This window comes from Dicentrarchus labrax, unplaced genomic scaffold (genome assembly GCF_905237075.1).
Source record: "Dicentrarchus labrax unplaced genomic scaffold, dlabrax2021, whole genome shotgun sequence".
Taxonomy (NCBI): domain Eukaryota; kingdom Metazoa; phylum Chordata; class Actinopteri; family Moronidae; genus Dicentrarchus; species Dicentrarchus labrax.
The window spans coordinates 654,934-670,862 of NW_026136719.1; the positions used below are offsets into that span (position 1 = coordinate 654,934).

The window sequence follows — 15,929 nt, forward strand, 5'->3', positions numbered from 1 at the left end:
ACACACAGACACACACACACACAGACAGACACAGACAGACACACAGACACACACACAGAAACACACACACAGACAGACACACACAGACAGACACACACACACAGACAGACACAGACAGACACACACACACACAGACAGACACACACACAGACAGACACACACACAGACACAGACAGACACACACACACACACAGAAACACACACACACAGACAGACACACACACACAGACACACACACACACAGACAGACACACACACACAGACACACACAGACACACACACACCAGATGTGCGTCTGCAGCTGAAACAAACTAAAATGGCTGCGAGTGATTAAAACATGAAAGCGGTCTGCGGGGGTGTTAGCGGACCTTGAGGCTGTCGAGCAGCACGGTGGAGGACGACTCCTCCATTGGAGACTCCTGATTGGTCCAGGAGCTGCCGGTCGGCCCGGCCTGGTGCCAGCTGGTGTCTGAAGCTGCAGAGGAGGCTGCGGCCGGCAGGTAGTCCAGACCGAACCCGCTGACCGCTCCTGAAACACGACAACCACATGTCAACATCTGGAAGCAGATCTCAGTGAACCCTTTGAACCCTCTGAATGTGAGGTGTTAATGGAGAATATCAATAAATATAATAAATGTATAATAAACTACAGTTCCCAGAATGCTTTGGTTGATGCAAGAAGGAAGTCTAATAATACACCGTGAAGCTCACCGGTCTTGTCGGCCTTCCAGCGGTCCACCACCCGGCGGTCCCGGCTGTCCGGAGTTCCTATGGGCCCGAAGTTAGAGAAGGGCATGGCTCCGTGGTTGTGTGTGGGGGGGGAGGACGGCAGGCTGCTGGGGTTGGAGGAGTGAGGGGATTGGCTCGCCGGGGTGGAGTGATCTGCCAATCAGAACGCAGCTGACTTCAGAGGCATGTTTCAGTGTTTGGTGCTGAGTGGATTACATCATTACAGGTGTGACGTACCTGAGCTGGCGGGGAGGGAGGGGGACCAGGGAGTGCCCTCGAACAGGGAGTAGAGGGACGGCTCCTGGTGCATCATGGGAACGTCGGGCTTGGAGCTGGGCGGCAGGTTCTTGCCGTAGGCCTGGCTGAAGATGCTGTTCTGGTTGTATTCCTGAACACAGAACACATGAAGCCTCTGATTGATCAGGTCCAATAATCAACTATGATCCATATTTATTATCTGGAGGATTAATGTGACACTGAACTCGTACTATTAAACCGTAAAGCAAAAAGTTAATGTGGGAACTGATTATGTCGACATTTTTGATTCAGATTACAGGATACCTCGAAAAAATATTCTAGCACTCAGTTATTAAAAATCAATCTGTCCATCAGAAACTCTGTAACTGACCTCGGTGCTGTAACGTTAGTCCCTGTGGGTCTCTGAGGCTGTGTTGTATGTCAGTAAAATAAGAATGATCCAGGCTGAGTGCTGATAGTGTTTGTAATGTTGCTGGCAGATATGAGCACTGTAATGTGAGGCTGCGAGAGAGGATCAGCTCTGGAGTCTCACCTGCATCGGGAACCCGGTTATAGGCAGGAGAGAAGATGACTGGCCGACGACCTCGGGGCCGCTCTCCATACGGGTCTGGTTGGGCAGCTGTGGAGAGGAAGGACAGACGGGTTGAGGACAGACAGACAGCTGCTGTATGACTTCAGTTTCAGGGTCTGTGCTGTGTTAATAAAGGTTCAATGACTCTCACTGTAACATTACTTTAGCCAATGAGTTCAAATGAAGTAGAATTTATTTAAATTAAAGAGAATTAATCTCCTCAACCTGTCTGCCTATTACATACATTTACCAGTTACCATCACTGAGTTTATTTATTAACCACTATAAGAGCTCTCAGTGTGTTAACGGACAGGTTTCCACTAACAACGGTCGAGTTTCAAACTAAATCTGAGTGAGGGACTCAAATACTATTAGCATTTTAATAACAATAAATAATAATAATAATAATAATAAGTATCATTATTATAATAACAATAAATAATAATAATAAGTATTATTATAATAATAATTATTATTCATTATTATAATAAATAATTATAATAATAAATAATAACGATAATAATAATAATAATAACACAAGGTGTGAATGATGAGCAGAGTGTGGCTTTAGGTCTGGATGGGACTAGATGTTGAGGGGTTGGAGGCAGAAGACAGGGCTACATACAAATATGTTTGGTCCAGGAGCAGAGCTAAGGGGGCCGGCCAGGGCCTGGAAGAAATCAGGAGGCTTAGTAAAGACGAGCTCCTCCTCCTCCTCAAAATCTGCTAGAGTTTTTAACAGGTCAGGAGGTAGAAGAGGCTTGTTGTCCTAGTGAGAGAGGAAGCAAGAAGAGGAACAACAGGAGGAAGAAGAAGAAGATAGATAGAGGGGTAAAAAAAGAAGAGAAAAAGACAGAAGGCAAGCCAGTAAGACAGAGGTGGAAAGAAGGGGAGTTAAGCTAAAAGCTGCAGAAGGCTGAAAGCTGAACCTCACACAGAACACAGAGAGAGATATTACAACAGGAACTCTTCCTCTGCTTCCTCCACTAAATGATCACAGATCAAATGTGACAACAGCAGTTTGGATTAAAGTTTAGGTCCATCTCCCCATCACAAAACAGACAAAGAGGAAAAGAAGTGAGCAGGAAAAGAAGCGACAAAGAAGCATAGAGAGAGAAAAGGAGCAGGACCTCCTCCACCTCCTCCTCCTTCTCACTGCTCACCTCAAACGGGGGTCCCCGGGGCCCAGCAGAGGGGTCCTGCTCGGGACAGATACCACCCGGCGGAGGCCTCTTCATCCTGTCTGCCATCACAGCCAGGCCGTCCCCTATCCTGTAGGACGGCTCCCAGTAGAAGTCCTGCATCTTGACGTTGGGGTACTTGATCTTCTTGTCCATGCTGGGGGGCTGCAGCTGGTGCTCGTACAGTTTGAGGGGGTCCTGGGCCGCCATGTAGAAGGCCTGCTGCTGCTGCTGAGGTGGCTTCATGGACATCTGCATGGGAGAAATCTTCTGCAGGGCAGCCTGAGCCTGGTTCCACATCTGCACCGGCTGATCCTGGACCTGCATGTACTGCTGAGACCGGACACACAAAGACAGTGAACGTCTCATCGGAGGTGGCGTGCCGGGTGGCGTTCAGCATGTTCTTGATGTTTAATAGCAGTTTCACACCCGTCAGACGCTCAATAAAGACTGTTAAAGAGACAATCTGCTGATATTGTATTGTATATATACACTGTATGTGAATGGATCTGTTAACACTCACACTGTAGTTTACTCATGGGAAGGAAGTTGCTCAAGCTTTTTTAGGGTTCTCACTCTTTAAGAAAACCTCTTCCAGGAGTCTCTCCTGACCATAGAGGCTCCACATTAACTTGGTTTGGCTGCCTACAGTTTCCCTTCAACTCCAGCACTAATTTAGCCAAAATAAATAATAAATAACTTGAATAAGTTCTAAATCAAGCAGAATTTATGTTGTTTACAGGAAAGTCATCTTCTAACCTATTTTACCTAAATAAAAGAAGGTAGAGGTAGAAACAGTTGTACAATTAATCATCATCAACAACAGTAAATGTAATCACTGACGGGCTGTATGAGCGTACAGACTCCAAACTAGAGCGGCTAACTTCCTGTTCAGCCCTCGGTTAACGTTATGGTTTTACTGTTGACGGACAGGAACTAACTGAGCCTCACTGACTGCTTTGTGGACTTTAACACCCTGGGTTCTGCCTCTCAGGCTTCAGTTGGCTGCCCTCTAACTGGTGGAGGTTTTGGGACTACTGACCTGCTGGAGTCCCGGGTGGTGAGGCGGACTCTTGCCCATCCCGACCTGCTGACCCGGCTTGGTGGGAGACTGCTGCTGCTGGCTCATCGCCTGCACCTGCAGCTGGACCGACTGTTGCAAGGCCTGCTGGGAGGGCGGCTGGGTCTGTGGCTGCTGACCCTGCGAGGGCCCCTGGTTCATGGGTCCGGGGCCCTGGCCCGTGGATCCTGGCCCCTGACCTGGACCGGGACCGGAGGGCCTCTGCTGACTGTAGGGAATGTGGGACTGCTTCCCGGCCTGATTGCCGGCCTGGGTGTGGACGCCGGGCTGGAGGAAAGGTCCGGGGACGGACACGCCGGTGGAGAAAGTGAAGCCCGGATTCACCTGAAGCCCCGGAAATGCCACCGGGGGAGGGATCACGTAGGCGGAGGGGGGGAAACCTGCTGGGGAACCGATCAGGAGCAGAATTAAAACCGACTGTACCTTACTTATAAATGATTTATTATGTGGCTGCTTCCTCCTTATGTCTGACATATGAATAAACTCAAGTTCCCATCAGGTCTTACTCTAACATCTGTTTCACTCACTCCTCTAATTAGAAGGGATAGGGTTGTGACCTGTTTTATTATTGTCATTATTTATTTAAATTATTACATAAATGTATTTAATTTAGTTTCTTTTGGGAATCTCTTTGTGCTCTATGTTTGGCAATTATCAGATTTATTCATTTAAAAGCTAATGAATTATATTTGCCATTAATACCTGAACACCAACAACAAATAGCAGACTGAACTTACCTAAACGTACAATCCAAAATGCTATTAACTGTCCCTGACTCATCAGTTTACCACCATACTTTACCAGTAATATTAACTGGAGTCTTTTAATCACACCCACTGTGAGCTACCACTGAGGTTGTGTGGAGCTCCGTCAGAAAGCCTCGTGGCTCATTCGGAGCTAAAGGAAAATACAAGAATGTTGAAATAATCTTCCTCTCATTTTCAATGTGTTTTCCAGAAAGTTTTCCAGGACGCGTGGGAACCCTCAAACTACTGAGCAGATTAAAAGAGACCTTAAAAGGTTCAGCTGTATTCTTCTCAAGATGATAAAACATTTTACAAAGAGAAATTTAAAGACAACTTTACTACGGTTGTACAATAATTATCAGACCATAATGAGACATTTATATTGTTATAAATTGTCCCTATAAAATAAATTACAGCGGATTAATAATAATAATAATAATAATAATAATAATAATAATAATGATTTATTTAGAACTCTTATGAAATTGATTGATAGGTTATCCCTCTCTGATCTCAGCCTGTCTCACCCTCAGGTGTGTAAAATCTACAAAAATGTTAAATTATTTGTTATTGTATCAGCTGGAAGAAAATCTCTACCCTGCACGTAAACTAACATCCGTCTGACTCCTGTAACATCAGAGCGCTGTGTGACTGAAACATTCTCTTTTGTCCTGCGAAGGTAACGCTGAGCACTTTATACGGGGAATGAAGCCGAGAACTCGTACCAGGTCTGCTGGGCAGTGGTGGGAAGGCTCCAGGATGATGGATGGGGATGAACTGGGAGGAGCAGGTGGTTTGAGTTTGAGTGACAGGAGTCTTCTTCACCTCAGAGACCGGAGTCTTCCTCAGCTCCGTCTGCGCCTTCACCTGAGCGACAGAAAACAACGACAACGGTTCAACGCGAGTCCTCGTTACAATATTGTGACTGTCGACGATGAGGTCCGATGTCTGCACCTGTTTTCCAGCATCGCTGCTTTTCTCATGTCCGGCTTTCTTCAGCTCACTCTTCCTCTTCCCGTCCCTCTTCAGCTCTCCTTTCCCAGCAGCCCCGTTGCCTTTGGCAAAGTCCCGGCGCTCTTTGCCGCTGTCCTTCAGGTGGTGGTTCCGTGTCGGCTCGCGGCTCTGCTCCCGGGGTTTGATGTTCTCCTTGAAGGTGACGACGGGTCGGTCGCTGCTGTCGGGCCACGAGCTCTGCGTCTTCCCCGCTGACAGCACCGACTTCAGGCCGGAGTTCCCACCGTCGTTGGCCGTCTGCTCGCCGTTGGACGACTCCTGCAGCACCGGCGCCTCCTTCTCCTGCGGCTCCTCGATGGCCTGCTCTGGAATGTCGGTGATGAAGACGAGGAGGCCGTCCTCACTCACTCTGCACTGGATCAGCCTGCGGAGAGGAGACAGAGATCATGTACCGATGTCCTCTGACCTCTGAAGAGACTCAGAGTTCTCCACACTGATATATTAGTATTCCAGAGCTCTGATGTCTCACCTGGGACACAGTAACATTACAGACGTCCACAGTGTTTGTATTCTAATGCACAAAGTTATTTAGTATATATGTTTGTTTTTCTGCTGTTGCAGAGGCTGAGGGACGCAGTGACAGCAAACACTCACCCCGGGTGGTTGTCGGCCACCCATTTGCCCAGACTGATGAGTCTCTGATGCCGAGTGTGGACCGGCAGGCCGTCCCTGTCCACCAGGATGCCCTGATGACCTTTAGTGAAATCCAGGGACCTGAAACACCAACAGACGTTAAAACATGGAAACATTCTGACTGATCTGATGAACACTTTTGTTAATACTGAACATTTATCCCAGCACTGAATGAAGGTGTGCCGTACCTCAGAGCGGGCCGGAGCGCCAAGAAACCCTGCAACTCAAACTCCTCAGGCAGGGGCGTCACTGAAGAGAAAATAAACACACCTTCAGCTTGAAAACATTATTTATTTATTTATTTATTATTGGCTCAATTTATGATATAAAACACAGCTATGTATGAATGTTTGCTGAAAACATTGTGCTTTATGTTCCCATTCCTTAGAGAGGTTGTGGTTACATCCTTCCAATTAAAAATAAAATAAAGAATCAACCAAAATATAATATTTATTATACAACTGTAGCTCTAATATGACCCTATAATCCCTGACGACCGTCCCTCACTGTTTGCTGTTAGCGAGGTAGCTTTAGTTAAAAGGTGAGTAACTCGTATTGGTCCACTCGTGTCCACTCTCATTCACTGTCACTGTCACTGTGTTCCACTCAGCAGCAGGTCAGTCACATGTGACACCTAGTGGTAATATTCAGTACTAGCAGTGTGGCTCAATATCAGAGCGATTTGAGAACTTTTACCCGACTTCTGAGAACGAAAAGATTCTGATAGTCTGAGAACATCTGTAAAGTCTAACCATTAAAGCTCTTCTTCCTTCCTGACTGCCACCATCTGATCACAACAGCTGGATTTTATGACCAAAGGTGATCTTCTGAACAACGGCACTAAGGAGAAGAACTCGACGTGTCTGGGAGGTTGATATCAATCTCTAATCGTTTTCAAACTCATTGGATCCTGGGTGCTTTGTTAAAGATATCCTAATGTTGAGGGGTAGTAATCAGAGTCAGTGTGGACTGAAGGTGGAAACATGTGCAGACACGTAAAAGAGCTTCCTGGGAAATTAAAAGTGTCCCCGAGATGCTGCAGGACAGAAGTCCACATGCAGGGCAGCTTTTATTCTGAAGGGAACACTGTGATAATAAACAGAATAATTTGTTCCACTATTCTGAAACCCGGCAACCTGAAGAGATCAGAGCTCATATTGATCAGTGAACTAAATAAAGAACCAACGTCCTACCTGAGGAACAGGACACGTCGTCCTCTTTGGGCTGGAAACTGTTGAGGATGGAGACCAGCCAGGGCCAGACACTGAGGGACAGGAAGACAAGTTCCTCAAACACATTTTAAACAGCAGAACTGAAAGAAAGACAAAAGAAGAAGAAGAACTTACTGCTGCCTCTTGTCCACAGCGGCCTCAAGGAAGACGCTGGGTCTCAGTTTGAGCCAGTCCAGAGAAACCTTAATGGCCGGCAGAGGACACTCCCCCATGATCTCCTCCCCCCGGTTCTTGTTGAGCAGAGCGCGGCTGCACATGACGCCCAGGAAGGACACTGAGGAGGACAGGAAGTCACACAATGAACAACCGACCATCAGTCAACAGCCATTCACACACATTCACACTTTATTTCATTCATATTAGTTGACTACTGTAGACTGATAACCCTGTCGGTATGCCATCATTCATAACAAGATCAACTTGTTATCAGCTTACAAATACAGACAATCTTTTTATGTCAAATGCCAACCTGGAAAAAACTGCAATGGTCCTTTAACAGAGCTTCGTAAAAAGACTAAAAGCTTCAGCTGATTCAAGATACAGTGCAACTCCAACATTGAACCATAATGTGAGATAGTGGGTTTAACAATGTGTGAAAGATACTTAGTTCAGCTGCTTATTACAAAGTGAAGTGAAACTTTCTTCCATTTCATTCCAGAGAATAACGAGTTGTTGTTCTTACTGAAGAGTCCGAGCAGCTGGAACCAGCTGATCTGCTGCTCGCTGCTGTAGCTCTGCTCGCCGCCGTCGGCTGTCAGGTCTCTGAGGTGGTGCAGCTCAAACAGGTTGATGACAGTGATGTGGACCAGCTGTTGAGAGCTGAAGGCTTTCTGCAAGATCAGCCTCTGCACACACACACACACACAGTCAGCTGTCACATGATGCAGGCTTTAGAAATCAGACAGCGTTGACTCTGCCAAGTGTCGTTTTGTTTTACCTGAAACTGCTCCTCCAGTTTCTCCCTGAGAGCGTCCAGTTTGTCCAAACTCTTGCTCAGGTAGACGTGACCGTGGAACTTGATGAAGGCCCTGATGAAATCCGACACGCTCCACTTGGTTTTCACCTCATCGCGGCTGCAGGCAGACAGACGGAGGATTTTATACAGAAGAAAATCATCTGAGTCACTCAACTGTTTAAGGATTATTGTGTAGAACTGTTTCCTGTGGGTGGCGTTACCTCTCCAGAGCCTTGGACAGGGCCTTCTGCAGGTTGGTGGAGGCTGCTGGGAAGGGGAACTTCACTGCGATGCTGCGGCAGTAGTAGAAGATGGTGGTGAGGTGGTCTCCCTTAGACGAGGCCAGGATGGCCAGCTGGTTGTACGGCTGACCTGCAGGGGGCGCAGAAGAGCATCACACCACCAATGCAGGAGAAACTACAAACATGGCTGCTCTAATCTCAGTGCTGTTACATACTGAGATAGTGGTTTCACATTAAAGCTGCAGTAGTGATTACTTTCATTATTGATTAATCTCCATTAATCCATAAAACGTTAGATAATGGTGAACATTGGTAGTAGGGCGTTTACATTGTCCACAGATATTCAGTTAACAGTCAGAGCACTGAAGACAGCAGACAATTTATATCTGAGAAGCTGAAATCAGAGAATTTATTTACTCAAATCAATTAATAAAATAGTAGTGATAATTTTAAGAGCTCTGAGAGCAGCTAAATGATGGTTGCAGCTCTTTTTCACATGGAGATAAAAATACTCTCTAGCTCTGGGTTTAACATTCTAGGAAGCAAACTAATGAAGTTTTAATGAACATAAATAACAATGATAATCAATGGGATCAATAAAGTATTATTGATCACCTGAATAAAACTCCTCAGTGACACAGGATGAGGAAATCTCACTGATTATTTGTATTATTATTGTTTATTGTTTCGGCTTCAGTTACAGTCTGACTGTGTTATATTGTTCATTGATCTGACTCAAGCTCATCCAATCACCTGCTATGATTTGAACGTGCCTGCCCTTTATTAACAACGTCACACTCACCGTTTGATGGGACCAGCTGAGCTGCGTGTCGGTAGTAAGACTCTGCCTGGCTGGTCTGGTTACGGTAACGTGCTGAAAGACAGAGAGGAGGATGAAATAAAGTGCGCCGGGAGATCTCCCTCCACCGCCGGCTCTGGGATCTAACCGTTGTCTCACCTATGTCTCCGAGGTGGACGAGGCAGTGCTGGCAGATGTAGGAGCAGGAGCTGGGCTGCGGGGTGACGATGGCGCCGGTGTTGCTCTGTTTATTGCTGATGATGCCGAGCTGAGACGACTTGACGCGACACGGCAGGTCCACGTTGAACACGGTGCACAGCTCCTGCAGCAACTGGAGACAACAGAGAGTGCACAGCGTTAACCACAGGAAGCTCCATGTTTATGGTATCAGTTTATGGTATCAGTGCTCTATACAGGTTGTGAGAGGAGCACTGAGGAGCTGGCAGGCATTGTAACTGTTGATATAAGGAGACATTCCGTACTGTAACGTTATTCCCTGTCAGCCTCGGAGGCTGCGTTTGATTGGACACAGCAATAGAAAACGCCCCTGAGTGCAGGATGAGTCATCAACTATTTTTTATTGATTATCAGGAAACTCTAAAATACCTTTAAGAACACCTGAAACAGGAATTCCTGTCCCTGTTGGACAGACACTGGAGGACGCTGAGATAACAACAGTTTGATAAGATGTAAATCCCACCTGTGTGTAGAACCCACTGGCGGCCTCCAGAAACAGCGACAGGTTGGCCTGGACCTCGCTGCGGTTGGGGTTGGCCCGGTTCTTGGCCTGGCTCTGCAGCGTGGTGATCTGGTTCTTAAAAGCATGGTTCCACCTGCAGGAGGACAGAGAGAAACAGCGTCAGCACCGAGGTACACAGGGTTCTTCAGTTCTGCTATCTCTGACAGCGAGCTGTGTAAGTGTGTGCTGGACGGGGGGGGGCAGCTTACAGGTCTTGCTCCACCTTCTTGTCCAGGGCGTACTCCAGGTCGGTCACCAGCATCTTCTGGTACAGGTCCTGCAGGGCCTGTCGAGACGTCCACACCTCTGCCGCCCCGAGCTTCGAATCTAACGCACACAGAGGAAAGAGACTCAAAGTAAGGAACCTAACAAGCATTGCATCCATCAGCACTGGCTCCAATAGATGCATATATAGCTTATATACAGCATTTTATAATCAGCATCAGCCACTGAAAAACCAGTCGACTGCTACAACAATCCAAAAACTAAACTCACAGTGACAGAAAATCCTGATTATTGGATTAATTATTGTCAACGGTTTGAATAACCGTGTGTGTGTGTGTGTGTGTGTGTGTGTGTGTGTGTGTCAGCTACCACGACTCCTTATAATGTGCTGAGTCATGTGACTGTAATCCATGTGTTTGAGACGGATCTATTGATCTGAGCATCAGGCTGCAGCTGGAGACACAACTGTGACGGACATGTGGAGAGGTCTGAGGATCAGAGGAGAGGCTGCGGCGGCTGTTTGGAGTGGAGATGCATTTAATTGGTATCAGTCGTCCACATCAGAGCTCAGACCGCCGGCGAGCGCTCGGCCTGTGGTCTGACTCTGCAGACGCTCTGGCAGGTATCCAGCTGCTGCTCTCTTCTAAAAACCTAACCAGGCGGTAAAAACAGGTAACGAGAGAGAGAGCTGTGGGAAAACACAGCAATCAGCTGGTGTGGTGTAAAAGGAAGGACAGCAGGCCGGAGGGGCCAGAACTCAAAGCTCTGTGAGGATTCATCAACAGCTCACATTAATTAGGATGTAAAACAGTTTAACTAATTAAATCTCCAGATTAAACCAATAAAACCAGTTTCTATATTGACCAGGCCTCTTCTGACCAAACATCAACTGATCTGCTGGTTATTATATATATTAAAAGTTTAATAAACTGTCAAAATAATAAAAGAAAAAGTCTATCCCAGTTTTTCAGAGTCAGTCTTTGTCCTGGCTTGTCCACCCAGGAATCAATAAAACAGCAAATATTCCATTAACACTGAAGCAGCGGTTCACACTGATCATCCTGACTCACCACAGCTTTAACTGAGACTGTATTGGACTGAAAGTGTCCAGTTAACAGCGACAGGAGGAGGGAGAGAGCAGGTGATCAGTACAAACAGGTAGTGACATTAAACAATGTCCCACTGTAATTAACTAAAACACAACAATGGCTGCTGAGCCTCCCTCAATCACTGCAGGGGAATTCCTTCACAGCGTGACTCAGAGATTAACCCGTTCTTGTTCTGTCAATCTACTAACAGCTACTTAACGTAACGTGGACTATAAAACCAACAATATAAAGATGTGTCACCATGTTGTCTGTACACTAACAGTCCTCAAGCTTTTCTAATGTGACAGCAGCAGCGACAGAGATAACACTGAACCAATCAGACTGATTAAAGGCACAAACATTATTCTGTGGCTTGTATTCACATGTTGTCTGCAGAGATCATCTTCATCCCAACTGTGGATGTTGATATAAATTCCAGGTGTTTCCAGGTGTTTCCAGGTGTTCCCAGGTGTGGGAGCCTTTGGTTTACCCCAGATATCATCCGTCTGTCAGCAAACACAGCTTCATCTAAACGGTGCATGTTGGTTTAAATGACACGAGCTCTCGTCTGTAGAAATCCCTGTCAGAGACATCGGGACCGCGCTCACTAACACTCGTATCACCTGGTGTCCTCCTCCACAACATCGATTCATTTATTCTAACCAATGTCCCTGTTCTACAGACCGCTCTACAGACCGCTCTACAGACCGTTCTACAGACCGCTCTACAGACCGCTCTACAGACCGTTCTACAGACCGTTCTACAGACCGCACTACAGACCGCTCTACAGACCGTTCTACAGACCGTTCTACAGACCGCTCTACAGACCGCTCTACAGACCGCTCTACAGACCGCTCTACAGACCGTTCTACAGACCGCTCTACAGACCGCTCTACAGACCGTTCTCCAGACCGCTCTACAGACCGCTCTACAGACCGTTCTACAGACCGCTCTACAGACCGCTCTACAGACCGTTCTACAGACCGCTCTACAGCATCAACCCACAGACAAAGCACAATCCTGGAGGAGTGTACAGGTGTGATGCTGGTACAGGTGTGATGGTGGTACAGGTGTGATGCTGGTACAGGTGTGATGGTGGTACAGGTGTGATGCTGGTACAGGTGTGATGGTGGTACAGGTGTGATGGTGGTACAGGTGTGATGGTGGTACAGGTGTGATGGTGGTACAGGTGTGATGGTGGTACAGGTGTGATGGTGGTACAGGTGTGATGCTGGTACAGGTGTGATGGTGGTACAGGTGTGATGGTGGTACAGGTGTGATGGTGGTACAGGTGTGATGGTGGTACAGGTGCTGGAGGAGGTGATGGTGTAAACCTACCTGTCATGTCAGCCTTCAGGGCCTCTGCCTGTCTGCTCGGATGTAAACAGAGAGGAGGTTAGACAGCTCCATCACACAGACAGACAGACAGACAGACAGACAGCTCCATCACACAGACAGACAGACAGACAGCTCCATCACACAGACAGACAGACAGACAGCTCCATCACACAGACACACAGACAGACAGCTCCATCACACAGACAGACAGACAGACAGACTCACATCACACAGACACACAGACAGACACACAGACAGACAGATACAGCCACAGACAGACAGACAGACAGACAGTGTAAGCATGCTAACGGCTATCACTGTTAATATCGGGCTCAGACTAAGAATACACACAAACTCACCGTTAGCCTGTTAGCATCCAGCCTCACTGCCGGTTGAACACCGTACCGGGTGTAACCGGTTGGTTACCGGTTGGCTACCGGGTGTAACCGGTAACCGGGGCAGCGGCTCTGATGCTAACTGACATACGCAGAAAGACGCTAGCAAGCTAAAGCTAACTAGCAATAACACAGCGCGTCTCTGTGGCGGGTAATCGATCACTGTACGTCACAGAGCCTCCGGTACCGCCTCTCTCTCTGAGACCTCTGATGTCTCTGATGTCTCTAATATCTCTAATGTCTCTAATATCTCTAATATCTCTAATATCTCTAATATCTCGGTGCAGTGGCGTTAGCCTGTTAGCAGCGACTGTTTGTTGATATGTGCAGCTAGCTAGCGCCAACGTTTAGCTAGCTGAGGGGCTGGTCCCGCGATATTGTGTAACCCCGCCCTCCGCTGCTTCTGATTGGCTCCGGCGGAACATTCTGACCAATCGTAGTCCTCGTGCCTAAACCTAACCAATCAAACCGATGAAGGCCATCGGCGCCAGCCAATCAGAGGCGGAGTAGGGCGGGACTTCACCGCTCTGAGAAAAAAACATATTCAGCGTCCCCGAAACCAGCTAGCTTTAGCGTTAGCAACCGAACAAAACAATTCACCTGTCGGTCCAAAACCACCGCTTCCGGTATCACCTGTCCGCCGGGGCCGCGCACAGCTGATACCGCACCGAGCTTACCGTAAATACTGGGCGCAGAGGTTCATCCTGCCGGATCCTCCAGCCTCTCAGACAACGAGTGGTCGAGCAGCTAACGCTCCTCCCGCCGCCATCTTGTTCCTGTGTGAGCCAGAGGGGGGGAGGAGGGGGGGGGTCATAAATGAATATTACAGAAATATCCTGTAAATTTACATGTTTAATGTAAAATGAGTGAAAGAGTTAAAATACTGTTTATTAAACTGTTCATATTATTCTATAATGACTCATTATTATTATTATTATTATTATTATTATTATTATTATTATTATTATTATTATTATTATTATTAAATGTTGTTTATCAGTGGAAACAGCGATAATTACTTATTTATAATTATAATTATTATAATTAGTCTCTCACCCTCTCTGCGACTCACTGGCCCAGCAGAGGAGCACCTTCAGCAGATCCACCACAGAGCGCCACAGGAACTCATTCCTGCCTTTACACTGCCTCCCTCAGAGAGTCAGAGAGTCAGAGTCAGACCCCCCCCCCTCTGTAACCTGACTCAAACACTGACAATCATTCCTGCACTTTTTGCACATTATTAAACTGAACGTTTTATCTTTTCTATATTTATATATTTATGTTTTGTTCTTAATAGATGTTGTTTGTTTATCTGGAATTTGTAACAAAAATAATTTCCCCCTGGGATTATTAAAGTATTTCTGATTCTGATTCTGAATCTCACAGATAATGACTTTTATTACACTTCTATAACTTTTAACATTCACATTAAAATAATAACAATCCAATAATAACAGCACTCTGCTGTAAATGTTAGTCTGATTATTGTATTATAGCAGAGTTCACCTGGATTTATAGATCATTGTTTACACTGTAAATATCTTTAATTAGATTAAAAACTGTTTACTTTAATTATGGAGATTTACTGTATTTTTACAAGTCAGTTATTATTTTAAAGTATTTATTTATTAACGTCTGTTTCTGACCTCTCCTCAAAACCTTCTCTGGATGATAAATGTTATTATTATGATCAGTTATTATTATTAGTAGTACTTGTAGTTATTACATAATGTGTAGTTACACACCATGCTTTTATTCTGTTGTTTAATAAACTCTCTCTTGTCTTTTTGGTGCTTTGTGTAATATTAGCTAATAAAGAACTGAAGTGCTTTTGTATTAATTAACTCTGTCTGAAGTCCAGTTTATTCACACACAAGTTATTATTATTATTATTTTTATTATTATTATTATTATTAAGAGGTCTCTGTGTATTTTACACATCCAATAACACAGACACACACACACACACACACACACACACACACACACACACACACACACACGTTCAGCCTCCTCTCCACCGATTAATACCAATAATCAATCACAGCCTCAGTTCATACAGAGATGATCTATATCTATATCTATAATCTATAGCAATAACTTCCCCCACATCCTGTCACATTTCACATCGTACAGAATATTCTCTGGGTTCTAATATTCCAGTTAATTAATACACGTTTCTCTTATTAAGAAATATTAGTATTATAGTTTCTTCTCATCGTTATTGATCTCCCAAAGTACTTTGTGTAGACGTATGAATATTCTAAAAATAGATTAAATCAATATAATCTAATATCTGCAAGAGGTCCCCATTACACTGTAAAACAAATTCAAACTATTAAGTTTTAAAATAAACTAATAATTATGATAATTTACTTTTCCTCTTTAGAAAACGGTGAATTTTAACTTTTACAAACCAAACAAAAATTTATTTGATAATTTAATACATATAATTGATATGTTGATTGATATATATAATTTAATATTTTTAATTGTAAGCATTCCTTTTAAAGCACCAAATAATAAAAGTTCTGGTTCACAGCTCAATGTTTTTACAATAATAGTAAGTTGAAAAAGTAAAATACAGAATTTTCAGTTTTTTTTCTAACAAAGTAAATTAGGGACAAAAAAGGAAAGATTAAAGGTCAGCAAAACCTTTTAAATTGAATTTCAAGAGTTAAAAGTTTGACTTGAAACATTTGG

General features: G+C 45.2%; 1 protein-coding gene across 8 annotated transcripts in view; it reads right to left on the minus strand.

Annotated features, from left to right (window-relative positions):
* The window catches only part of smg7 (SMG7 nonsense mediated mRNA decay factor), a 17,464-nt gene extending 3,455 nt beyond the window's left edge, over positions 1–14,009 (minus strand). The window contains exons 1-22 of one of the 8 annotated variants that reach the window (XM_051380347.1): positions 13,904–14,009; positions 12,832–12,863; positions 10,390–10,507; positions 10,142–10,274; positions 9,601–9,772; positions 9,445–9,516; positions 8,622–8,772; positions 8,383–8,518; positions 8,128–8,290; positions 7,560–7,719; positions 7,407–7,477; positions 6,402–6,462; positions 6,175–6,294; positions 5,521–5,944; positions 5,292–5,433; positions 3,782–4,200; positions 2,722–3,069; positions 2,184–2,327; positions 1,520–1,606; positions 967–1,117; positions 712–882; positions 369–529 (exon numbers count right to left, since the gene is read on the minus strand). In XM_051380347.1, the coding sequence (XP_051236307.1) occupies positions 369–529; positions 712–882; positions 967–1,117; positions 1,520–1,606; positions 2,184–2,327; positions 2,722–3,069; positions 3,782–4,200; positions 5,292–5,433; positions 5,521–5,944; positions 6,175–6,294; positions 6,402–6,462; positions 7,407–7,477; positions 7,560–7,719; positions 8,128–8,290; positions 8,383–8,518; positions 8,622–8,772; positions 9,445–9,516; positions 9,601–9,772; positions 10,142–10,274; positions 10,390–10,507; positions 12,832–12,863; positions 13,904–13,929 (3,462 nt within the window). In that variant the 5' untranslated portion in view covers positions 13,930–14,009. Of the gene's footprint in view, positions 1–368; positions 530–711; positions 883–966; positions 1,118–1,519; positions 1,607–2,183; positions 2,328–2,721; positions 3,073–3,781; positions 4,204–5,291; positions 5,945–6,174; positions 6,295–6,401; positions 6,463–7,406; positions 7,478–7,559; positions 7,720–8,127; positions 8,291–8,382; positions 8,519–8,621; positions 8,773–9,444; positions 9,517–9,600; positions 9,773–10,141; positions 10,275–10,389; positions 10,508–12,831; positions 12,964–13,009; positions 13,037–13,903 lie in introns of those variants that run through there. The other 7 variants (XM_051380346.1, XM_051380345.1, XM_051380349.1 and 4 more) reach the window with 7 other exon arrangements.
* Between the last annotated feature and the right edge of the window lie 1,920 nt (positions 14,010–15,929).